A 12,029-nucleotide genomic window follows, 5' to 3' on the forward strand; every position below is an offset into this window, starting at 1 on the left:
AATAGCAGGTGCACTCATATATAAATGTATCATTTTATTTGATCAATTGGCGGACATGGTACCAGTCAGGATATTAGGCTGGGATTGGTCTCTTTGAGACATCAATGTTCTTTTTGAGTGACTCGATAATGGTAGCCACTGGATCCTCTGAATCGCCAATCTTTAGTCCATGTCCCTTCTGCGACATTCTCTTGGAGGGCGACTTCTTGAACGCTGTGATAATAGTGCTAAACAACGTGAAGAACTTCTCGGTGTTGTACTTGCCAGAGTCTCTGGCGGCGTTGGCATTGCTGGTGGACGAGTCCAGCATGTTGGCAGTGGACGTACCGCCACTGGTGGTCGATGGCAGAGGTGCAGAGTATGGATTGAAGAACTCATGCACCTCGTTGAACAACTTCTCCGTCTCAAGGTAGTTCTTCTGGGTGGCCTTGAGCTTGTTGAAGGCGGTGTTCATGAAGCCTGGTGCGATCACAATGAATGGATCCTCACTGTCTGTCGAGTTGACAATCTCGTTCACCTCAGCGGTCAGCTCATTGAAGTCGTTCGAGAGCTTGGACAGCTGGTTGCCCACCTCTTGCAGGTTGATCAGTGACGCGTTGGAAATGTGTGACAGCTCGTTTGGCAGCACGTAGCTCTTGGGATGGTTGGCCAGAAGAGTCTTGATGGCAAAGTCCAACAATGACCCACTGTTCTGATTGTCTCTGATCTCAAGGATCTTGTTAAAGGCATCCAATTGGAAGCCATCTGCTTGGCCCCTGTTGACGTTGCCACCATTCATGTAGTTTCCAAGCGCCACAAGGATGCCCATAAGATGTATCAACGAATAGCTGGTCTTGAGCTCGTTGGATGCGATCGATACAATGTCGGTCGAGTCCGAGATACTCTTGATCAGGTCATCGAAGCGGAGCATGAACTCCCATACTCTCAATCTTTGCTTGACCTTTGGGAAGCCATCGATCATCAGACACCATCGCTCAGGCTTGTCCAAGACAAAGTCCTCGTTCAGCTCGAGGATCGATGACATCTCCTCCTGGGTGGGTATGTTGGTGTGCAGGCTGGACACTTGCTCCAGTGTGAGCTTGGATGAGTCCAGCTCTCTGAGTGCTCTGATCAAATTCTCATCGCTTGGCAACTTGCTGCACATAATAGAGATGGCATTCGATCTCTTTTGTGACAGTACACTGATGACCTTTTGAATGGGCTTCTTGTTTGGTCCTGTCTGCTGGGTACTGTTTGCGGATGATAGTACTGGCGAACCATTGAACGACACCAACTTCTCAGTGTACAAAGAGAACAAGTCAACAAACTGTTCCTCATCGAATGCAACCTCTGGCAATATGTTCCAGATTGACTTCTTTCCTCTAAAGAGTGATTGGTAAGTTACTCATTCAATCAATCATTCAATCAGCATTACTTACTCTCCTGGATGATTGATGATCCTGCTCCATGGGAGTGGCTTCATTCTCTTCTTTGGTGTAATTGGCTGCTTTGTTGGCGCAGATGACTTGATGTAGGTTCTGGGAGGTGGCTTTGGCGAGTGTGAGACATCAAACAGATTGAATTGGACACCGGCAGCTGCGGATACGGGTGGCTTACCGCCACCACCATGCTCTGCTGCAATCTTCTTCTCAGCCTTTGGTGGCAGCTGAAGAGTTGTAGTCTTGTCCATTATTGGTGACATTGTAGGCTCAGCCGTCTTTGACTTTGGATTATTGTTGTTGTTGTTGTTTGACGATGCAGTTGAAGCATCATCGTCATCATCAAAGCTGTCCTCCTCAAGGGTTGACGAGTCGAACAAGTATGATGTGTTTGGCGAGCGAACATACATGCTCTTCCTAAAGGCGCTGGTAAACTTGTCGTGACGCTTGATGTAGGATATGTTGACTGGGCCCTCTCCAATGATGTCATTCTTCTTGGCCAAGTACTCGTCGTATCGCTCGGTTGGTGCGCGGTAGTTGATGTATGAGCCATTCTCAATGGCAGACTTGATGGCATTACGCAGGAACTTGAGCTCGTGGCTCAATAGACGGACAAGTGGCTGCTGCTCCTGATACTGCAACAGAGTCATCTCCATGTCTTGCTGCGACATGCCACGAGTTAACTCTGGGCGTTTCCTCCCGCCGACCTCAAAGGTGATTCCAGCCATCGACTGAAACCGAGCGAGCTGTGTCTTGAAGTCTGAGTGAGTGAAGTGCTCCTGGCTCTTGAGGATCTTGACAATGCCCAGCGACTTCCAGCGCGTAAGTAGCTTCTCTACCTTGCGTGGGTTGGGTGCGTTCTCGAGCAGACAGTTAAAGAGAGTCAGCGTGTTGAGCTGAGTCTCCAGGTCGCCACTCTGTAGCATTGTGATCAGGTTGCTGTAGGGTGTCGTGCTGGTCTCGACACTGTAGTTCTTGGCTGCACGATGGACCAATGAGAAACCATCAAAGTTGCACACGACGAACAACAACTCGATCGCTTGACGACACACGCTCGCCAGCACAGTTGAGGTCAGCAGCGAGTACAATCGGTCGATGAGCTGCGGACGGCTCATGACCTCGTCGAGGCCGCTATGGTAGCCCATGAAGCAACGCAACGCGGTCAAGGCGTACGACTGAGTGTTGCCATGGCTCTTAACGATGATGTCGAGCAAGATGTTGATGCCGCCCTTTGAGATGAACTCCTCGACGTACTCGTCGTCCTTGAGTTGGAAACGGATGTTGAAGATGATGTCCTTGGTCGTGGGCGACGTGGGTGAGTTCAGCTTGAGGTTCTCAATCACTCGCTGGGCAATCGCCTGAGGACGCATGCGCAGCAGGAAGTAGGACTTCTCGGCCTCGACCAGCTTCTCAGGCGTGAGGAAGGCGTCCTCGACATATTGAAGTGTGACGGGGTTCTGCAAGGCGTACGAGGCGACCTTCTCCACTGGTATCTTAAAGTGAGTCAACAACACCTTGATATGATCCTTCACCGCTGTATCTCCATCGAATATATGTGACACTGACTGGCACACTGGGTTGCTCCTATGTTCATTGCCATTCAGGAATTCAACTCTAATCTTCATTTTTGATGATTATCCTTTTTCCAGGTTTGTTGGATATTAATATTGTTATTAAAATATTAAATAATTATTTAAGTCCAAATGATTGATTGATAGATTGAATGATGAATAATGCTGTAGTATATTTGATTGAATAGATGGATCTTAAGAGGAATGGAATAAGAGTTGAGTAGACCATTCATAAGGTTGATTAATGAATACATTAAACATATATATACCCCAACCAAACTAACACACAATCAATCACATGAGAGTCTAAAGGTTCAACAACAATAACAACCTGATGAATGTATTATTGAGGGTGTCCATCACATCACAATCCAACAACAAAGTGAGTGAGTTATAAGTGATCAGACACACACACACACACACACACACACACACTTTAACACACGAGCACCAATGGATGTACACTTTAAGGGGGATGAATGATTGATGTATGAATTGATGGTGACTCCCTACCTCCCAACAAGGTATCTGTGTTGAGTTATAAATATAGCACATAAGTAAGTAGTATATGGATGGCCTCATTTCCCCACTGTAGTCACCTGACAATGCAGACCAAGATTGTATGATTTACATAACATGATTGATTGATGTCCAGCCGGCTGAGCTGGCTCGACAAGATATATATATATCATTAATACATCATATGATTATAAATAGTAATGTTGCCATGGATGACATTATATAATGTCATATGAACATCAAGGGATGAATGACGAATGAATGAGAATGAATGAAAGGATGAGGTGAAGACGATTACGATGTGATATTACATTGTTTGTGTTTGGGTAAATGGAAAGGTGGACTGCCGCTAGATTGATTGGTCGCGAATGTATGTTGATTGAATGAATGAATGAATGAATGAATGAATGACATCTACAGATCCTCTATATCCCTATCTATCTATATATGTATAAATATAGATTGATTGGCTTAGTCAAATGTAATTGGAACGTCCTTCTTGGAGCCATTGAGTGTGGCGGTGATCTTTGGATGCGACAGGGCAAACTGCTTGAACTCGCTGAACGAGAGCTTGCCATCGCCATTGACATCGAGCGATGAGAATGCACCCTCGGCGAATATCTGTGCCATGTCCTCAGAGAAGTTCTGCAAGTCATCTGGGTTGAGCTCATCATTGGTCTGATAAGAGAGTGCCTTGAAACCAGAGATCCAAGCCTGCTTGAACATCAATGACAACTCATGCTTTGAGATATATCCGTTACCATCGAGGTCATATGCCTTGAATGACACTATAATTGATTGATTGATTAGTGAGTGAGGTGAGGCGAGACGAGTGATTGAGATACATACACTCCAACTTCTCTTCGATTGAACCCTTGCAGAGCATAGATAGACCACCGACAAACTCTTGGAGATCGACTGTGTTGTCCTTGTTGATGTCGAGCAGATCAAAGAGACGATCTGGGAATGGGGTACCATCGAGGTTCTTCAATCCACAGTGGGACAACTTGTTCAGACCCAACTTGAACTGAGCGCGGTCCAAGGGCTTTCTGCCTCCCTCACTAATCTCTGAGAACACCTCGTACAACTTCTTAACCTCTACCTTGTCGACTGTGTATCGCGATGGAGTGAGTTAGTGAGTGATGATCATGGATGGTGTTCCACTGGTTTCGACTTACAGTTGGTAGACTCTTGAAGCTTCTTGACGGTGTCATTGTCAATCTCTGTATGTTTATGTGGATGAAGGTGGTAAGTGATCTATTTGGCTGTTGATGATGATCTGGTTGCCAACAACATACTGTACTTCTTTCCGTTGTCCTTTGACTTGGTCTGTTTGTTTCCCATTATTAATTTATGTGATTGTGTGTGGATAATAACCTTTTAGTTAAATTGCGATGAATATGACCTTGTTGTTGGACTTTGATCACAAAGATACTCCTGTTGTTGGAGTGCAAGAATGAATCAAAAAAGGTAACCAAAAATAAAATCAAATAAGTTGTGACCACACACGTTTTTTTGATCAGATGAGGCCTTCATCATCTGTTGTTGCCATTCTTGGCATCTGATCGGCATCATATGGTAGTACAAAGTCAGTAATATTAATAACAAATATTATATGTACGAATGATAAAGATCCAAACAATTGTATTGTTGTTATTGTTGGGATGTTTGTTTGAACATGTAATGAATGAGGACAGATAGAGTGAGAGGGTAATTGGGAAGTTGATTTACAAGTTGGATCTGGCAGCAAACTTAATTACATCATTGACTAAAGAAGTGGAGAAGAAGTAGTTGATGTTAGTGAATGTTTGAAGAGAGTTGACGTCAATATGTTTGCGAACATACCATCAATTCCAAGACCCTTGGCGATTCTGGTACCATAGTCCTTGTCGGCCTTGTAGAAGTGGGAGATGGCACGGAGTTGAATCTCGCGGATGGTGACAGCCTTCATGTGACCAACAATGTTGGCAACAAGACGGGACTTGGCACCCTCGTCCATGAGACGGTAGAGGTCACCTGGCTGGACAAAGTCGCAGTTGGGGTGCTGGTACTTCTGACGGCCAGCGACACCAGACACGTTGAACTTGTGCCATGCAGCATCGGGGGCAACATCTGGACCGTTGAAGCTGTTGGGGTGGTAGTTTGGACCCTTACCACCGTTGCCGTTGACGGCCATGGAACCGTCGCGTTGGTAGTTCTTGACGCCACCCTTGACGGCGTATGGGCAGTTGATTGGGATCTGCTGGTAGTTGACGCCCAGACGGTGACGGTGGGTGTCGGGGTAGGAGAACAGACGTCCCTGCAACATCTTGTCCAACGATGGCTCAATGCCTGGCACCATGTGCGATGGCGAGAAGGCAGCCTGCTCGACCTCGGCAAAGTAGTTCTCTGGGTTGCGGTTGAGAACCATGCGTCCAATTGGGATCAAGGGGTAGTCCTTGTGTGGCCACACCTTGGTGATATCGAATGGGTCGAAGCGGTACTTGGCTGCGTCGTCAAACTCCATCAACTGGATGTTCACCTTCCAGGCGGGCTCACCTCCCTTGGCGATGGTGTCGAACAGGTCACGGGTGGCGCAGTCTGGGTCGGAACCAGCCAAACGACCAGACTCCTCGGCGGTGAAGTTCTGGATGCCGCTCTCGGTCTTGAAGTGCAGCTTGACCCAGTAGGCCTTGCCCTGCTGGTTGACCCACTTCAATGTGTGCGATGAGAAACCATCCATGTTACGGTAGGACTTGGGAGTACCTCTGTCCGAGAACAGAATGGTGAACTGATGAGTTGACTCTGGAGTCAAGCTCATGAAGTCCCAGAATGCGTTTGGATCCTTCAAGTTGGTCTGTGGGTTACGCTTCCTATATTATATTGATCATAAATGTTAGTCAACATGTCTGGTTGATTGATCGAATGAGATTGAATGAGATTGATTGATCCTTACTGTGTGTGAATGAAGTCTGGGAACTTGGATGGGTCACGGATGAAGAACACTGGGGTGTCTGTTTGGAGTTGATGATAGTAGTGTTAGAGATACGTACGCTCACTCCAGTCACATGATCAATCAAGATTGTATACATACTGTTTCCAACCATATCCCAGTTACCCTCCTCGGTGTAGAACTTGACAGCGAAACCTCTTGGGTCACGGTCAGAGTCAGCAGAACCCTTCTCACCTCCGACAGTCGAGAAACGGGTGAAGATTGGAGTACGCTTGCCAACCTTGTTGAGGAACTTGGCGCGACACCACTTGGGCACGTCTGGGTTGGTCACCTCAAAGTAACCGTGGGCACCAGCACCCTTGGCATGAACGACACGCTCGGGGATACGCTCACGATCGAAATGGGCGAGCTTATCAATCAAGTGGAAGTCCTGGATCAAGACTGGGCCTGGGTTGCCAGCAGTCTGTGAGTTGAGGTTGTTATCAACTGGTGCACCGTTTGATGTTGTAAGAATTGGATGTGACATCTTTTTCCTAAATATATAACTGTTTGTTTGTTTGTTTGTTTGTTTGTTTGTTTGATTATTGATTGATTGTTAATATCTGAACTCTTCTCATTCAATCAATCACTCAATCAATCATTCAAAGTTGCAAGCATATCAATCTCCAAATCATATTTGCAGGATGTTTGTTCAGCATTGCACAATTGTCCAATTGAGTGAGCTGAGTTGAGTTGAGTTGAGATATAATAAGATATACACTTACATGAATTATGTATATGTAATGGAACTAGAACAAACAATATGAATGAATGAGAATGAATGAAGCAACTCTCTTTATGATGTGTGTATTAGAGAAAGAGAGAGGGTTGTTGATGGATGGCCCAGATGACCCCCATTGGACTGTTCAATTTTAACCACTTCAACTCATACACATTCACATACACACACTTACATCAATTCAATTTAAAAAATAAAATTCACTCACAACTACAAAATCAATATCTATCCAATTAATCATGGATTTCCTTTTAGGGCAGGATGCAGATGACATGAGTTGTGTGTTCAACTTCCATTCCATTCAACTTGTTCGGTCCTTCCTGGTTGTCGCACCTTTATTGGGTCAGTCGTCATTCGGATCATGGCTACGGTAATGAAAGGACTCTGGTGATGATGATGTTGATATTGTGTTGTCTACAACTAGGCTACTCAAACAGACTCTTCAGTTCAAGCTGCGCAAACTCAATCTGAAGGTCGGTACACTCGAGCATCTGATTCTGGATTGACTGTTGAGATGATGGGTTGACGGTCATAACCAAGAACTGTTGGTCTTGGTCAAGGAATGTCTTGAAGTACTTCTCATACACCTCCATCACCATGCTCTTATCAACCTTTGTTATTCTATCCAACACTGCTGTCTCATCCTTGATATGACCAGAGTTGCCCTGTATGATGATGATTGAGTTGTGTCAGGGATGTACCTCCGTTCATTCATCTACATCAATGATCACTTTAACTTACCCTGAACAATGATATGTATGCACCGAATGCCAACTCTGATGCGGTACAACGACAGTTGAAAAAGTCGTAGACGGCACTGGAGATGGCTGTGTCGACCTCGAACTGTGTCAGTTTGCTAGAGGTGGGAAGATCGCGAAGATAGTTGTGGAACACTTGGAGTGCTTGTACTGGTGAGATACTGTCGCTCAATGTGAACCATAGAACCTTCTTGAGTAGGTCGTGATTGAGGAAGAAGCCATAGGCGTAGCCCTTGCTTCGAATCTCTCCCTCGCCCGACATGAAGATATCGCACAGCACACTGACTGCAGGGAAGTCTGGATGACGGCGTGTCAGTGGCAGACGGACGCATTGTACCAGATTGTTGGACTCTGCTCCATTGATCGATATCGCATGGCGCACTGGCAGCACGCCGTCAATGATTCCAGACTCGCCACGCTCCAGTGGAGAGAAGTAGGGCATCTTGGTTGTTGTCGCCGGGGTCGCGGTTGCTGGGCTTGTGGTTGTGGTCGAGTCGGTGGACGCAGGTGACTCTGTTGGCCTCTTGCGTTTCCTGTCAGGGGTGATGCCAGACTTGGACAGCATGTCGTCCCATGCTGAGGAGAGCTCAGAGAGCAGTTGATCGCCATCAACTTGCTCGTTGTGACCTACTTGGACAAATATGCGCTCGTTGTTACATAGCATATAGTCGCGGATTGAGTGTAGTGCGGTGACTGTCGTTGTGATGTCGCCTTGTTTGAGTTGACGGTGCACGCCCTGCAGGAAGGACTTTTGTTGGAATATTGAGATGGACGACTCGTTGGACTTGGGTCTGTTGCGCACGAGCAGATGGCCACTGTAGGCGTTGCACACGGATCCACTGTCATTACTGATCTCCTTGAGGCCCTTGGACAGGTTGGTGACGATGTTGAGCAGTCGCCTCTGTGTGGGAACAAAGTTGAACAGGCCGTGCGTGATCCAGTGCACCAGGCGACTGAACTTGTCGACTGTGCAGCTTCCAGCCACGCGATACAGCTCGTCGTTGGAGCAGGAGAATGATGAGCCAGAAACGCCCAGACCGGCGTCCAGGGATACGACCTCGCGTGATGTGGCCATCGCTACCTCTTTGAATGGGACAATCTCGCCAGTGGCCGCCAGACGTACATCAGCCTCAAACAGCAGGTTGTTGAAGATGGTCAAGTAGGGTTTGAGCTCAGCGGGCAGGTCGCGTATATAAAAGAACATCGTCGACTGGATGAACTGTGTGGGGATGGTGATGTCTTGCACGTTGAAGCTCGTTGGGTTGCCCTCGGCGCCAGACGCGAATGACCTGATGGGTGACTCAACGAATGGAATACGCTTGATGTCTGGGATGGCGGGAAGCTGAGACTTGAACGACTCTGGGAATGACTTGTTGTCCTCAATGGCCTTTTTCAGATCGCGGTCGAGCTGCTCCAGCGCCTCCTTGCCCAGCTGCTCACAACGCTCACTCGTGCGTGCCAACGATGCCTCAGACTGCTCTTTGGCCAGCGCGGTCGAAGGCACCATCAGTATCTCGACGTAGGGACGTCCAATGAACCAGGTGTCCAGCAGGTCGACCCAGTACTGGCGGTCCTTGAGCTTGAGTACGTCCAACGTCTGCAAGAACTCGAACCTGGTGCGTATATCCTTGAATTGCGCTAGTGCTTCGGCAGCCGTGGTCGCGTTCTTGGGCGGGAAGACAATGTCGCATAGCAATGTTCCAAATACAAAGCCGAGCGGGTCCTCCTCGTAGCCTTCCAATATCTTGATATACTCCTTCTCGATTGTGAATTGCATCGCCTCGCTGTCCAGTCCATTCTTCTTTATCTCCTCAAACAACTCGATCACTCTATTGTACATTGAACCAGGATTGAGCAAGTTTGGGTCGCCCTCGTCTACATCCTCAATCACCTGTCCATCGCTAGTTTTTGCAATGTTGTCCTTGCCATCCTCTTCTTCTCCATTGTCGTCTTCGCCATCGTCGTCCTCTTCGTCGTCCTCGTCGTCGCCATCAGCATCCTCGTCATCATCGCCGCCATCCTTTCCAGATTCGTCATCATCTTGCTTGACATTGACACCAGCAAACTCCAACACGATCTTTGATTCTTTGATCTCTTGGATAGTGAACGCAATGTTGCTGGCCAGATGACAGCTTCCATGAGTGAATCGCTGCGGCAGCGCAGACGAGCTGTTGCCATTCAAGTATCGTATCAGCACGGACAGCGCTGCCAGTGTTGTCGTGTCGAAGATGGTTGGTCCGCGCCATGCAATGGCCACCTGACCCACCGACTCGTCCTCTGTTGGGAAGTTCACTGTCTTTGTTACCGATTGCTCCAAAGGTGGTATCGCCTGTAGCCAAGGTATTGTTACTGTGTGCGGTGATGATGGCGTTGTCGCGCCATTGGTCGTCGCGACCGCGAATGGACTTCTAACAAACTCAGTGTCGTCGAGAACGGCGAGTAGACGTGCCTCATCGATGCAGCCCTGTACGACGATTGTGACGTTCTCGGGATGGTAGTAGAGTCCATGATATTGTCTAATGTCTTCGTTGGTGAGCTTGGCAATCTCGCGAGTGAGCCCGCCGTATGAGTTTGCATAGGGCGTGCCTGGGTAGAGCAGCTGGACCAGGTTCCACTCCTGTAGCTCCTCGAGTGTGTTCTCGCGCGCTTGCATCTCGCACATGACCACGCCCTGCTCGGCGCCGCGGCCGTCCACATGATAGATCTCTGTGACAAAGTCCGACGTCTTGAGTGTGGGCGCCATGACGAAGCGCAGCAGTTGAGGCAGGTAGCTGAGCAGGCCGTCGGGGCCGACCGACTCGATCGAGTAGCACGTGTGGTCCTCTGAGGTGTACGCGTTGGACGGGGCCGAGAAGCAGCGATGCGCCAACACCTCGATGTACTCGCGGTAGGGCACCTGATCGCAGCCCTCAAACACCAAATGCTCGAGTGTATGTGGCAGACCCTTGTTGTTGTGTGCCTCTGTTGGCACGACTATTGACGCATTGACCTTTGGTCCAGATGAGTGATGAAGTATGAGTGTAGTGTGCGCTGTACGATGTCTATACCTGACGACTCTGTCATTCGCACCAAACGGTATATTGAACTCATCGATCCATTTGAACGACTTTGTATCTTTATCACTCGACATTACTTATTGTTATATATATGTATTGTATGTATATGTATATGTATATATAAATATGTTGACACGAGTTATAATGATAATGATCATTTGAACATTCGTTATTTCCTTTTTTGCCAATCAATTGGTCGACTCGCCTACCATGCCTTTATTTCCAATTAATCATTGATTGAGTGATCACTTGAACCCAACAGTTACAATTGCGATGCCAATACAATGACAGAGTCGAGTGATACAATGATGTGGACTCTTGTTAATCTCACTCGCAACCATGTTCATGTCGATCAATCAATCAATCCTTGAGTAGGCATTGGCATGATGTTCGAGAGGTTCACCGATCAATCGATATTGTGTCCAGTCATTGAGTGGCTGTGCACCGAGTGATTCGTAGAATGCAATGCTTGGTTTGAGCCATCGAAGAACTTGCCACTCGACACGTCCATATCCTTTGTCATTGGCCAACTTGCAAACATGTAGAAGTAGTTGTTTACCAAATCCTTTGCCTCTATACTCTGGTTGGACGTATATATCCTCGATGTATAGACCAGGTCTACATTGGAATGTACTAAATGTTGTATAATGCAGTGTATATCCAATCATTCTTCCTTCGTACCAGCCACAATACACTGTGATCACTTTGTCATTTCCAAATGCCCACTTCTCAATATCTTGTTCATTGCCTACTACCTTGTTTGGATGTTGGTGATCATATAAGTGTCAATATATGTAATGGAGTTAGATGATTGATTGATTGATTGATGGATAGATACTATACTGCATGTGCAAGTTGTTCAAACTCTGCCAACTCCATCAGCAGTTTGTAGACCCCTGGTATGTCCTCTTTGGTTGCTAACTTGATATCCATTGCATGTTATATATATATATATATATATATGTTATTAATGATCATGATGGATGGGACTTGACAT

At 47.1% G+C, this 12,029-nt stretch overlaps 5 protein-coding genes across 5 annotated transcripts; all 5 read right to left on the reverse strand.

Moving 5' to 3' along the window:
* Positions 1-73: 73 nt before the first annotated feature.
* Positions 74-3,043, reverse strand: SAMD00019534_011150 (hypothetical protein; the record flags this gene model as incomplete). The annotated part of the gene is made up of 2 exons (XM_012903082.1): positions 74-1,361; positions 1,419-3,043. 2 exons carry the CDS (start codon positions 3,041-3,043, stop codon positions 74-76), a joined length of 2,913 nt encoding a protein of 970 aa, XP_012758536.1.
* Positions 3,044-3,979: 936 nt separating this feature from the next.
* SAMD00019534_011160 (hypothetical protein) lies at positions 3,980-4,852 on the reverse strand (the record flags this gene model as incomplete). Its single annotated transcript, XM_012903083.1, has 4 exons — positions 3,980-4,296; positions 4,358-4,618; positions 4,687-4,731; positions 4,807-4,852. The coding sequence occupies 4 exons, from the start codon at positions 4,850-4,852 to the stop codon at positions 3,980-3,982; spliced, it is 669 nt and encodes a 222-aa protein (XP_012758537.1).
* A 383-nt stretch (positions 4,853-5,235) lies between these two features.
* On the reverse strand, positions 5,236-6,966 carry SAMD00019534_011170 (hypothetical protein; the record flags this gene model as incomplete). Its single annotated transcript, XM_012903084.1, has 4 exons — positions 5,236-5,276; positions 5,354-6,360; positions 6,444-6,501; positions 6,582-6,966. 4 exons carry the CDS (start codon positions 6,964-6,966, stop codon positions 5,236-5,238), a joined length of 1,491 nt encoding a protein of 496 aa, XP_012758538.1.
* A 677-nt stretch (positions 6,967-7,643) lies between these two features.
* Positions 7,644-11,106, reverse strand: SAMD00019534_011180 (hypothetical protein; the record flags this gene model as incomplete). The annotated part of the gene is made up of 2 exons (XM_012903085.1): positions 7,644-7,883; positions 7,960-11,106. The coding sequence occupies 2 exons, from the start codon at positions 11,104-11,106 to the stop codon at positions 7,644-7,646; spliced, it is 3,387 nt and encodes a 1,128-aa protein (XP_012758539.1).
* Positions 11,107-11,388: 282 nt separating this feature from the next.
* On the reverse strand, positions 11,389-11,965 carry SAMD00019534_011190 (hypothetical protein; the record flags this gene model as incomplete). Its single annotated transcript, XM_012903086.1, has 2 exons — positions 11,389-11,787; positions 11,876-11,965. The coding sequence occupies 2 exons, from the start codon at positions 11,963-11,965 to the stop codon at positions 11,389-11,391; spliced, it is 489 nt and encodes a 162-aa protein (XP_012758540.1).
* Positions 11,966-12,029: the final 64 nt, after the last annotated feature.

This window comes from Acytostelium subglobosum (genome assembly GCF_000787575.1).
Source record: "Acytostelium subglobosum LB1 DNA, scaffold: scaffold2, whole genome shotgun sequence".
Classification (NCBI taxonomy): Eukaryota; Evosea; class Eumycetozoa; order Acytosteliales; family Acytosteliaceae; genus Acytostelium; species Acytostelium subglobosum.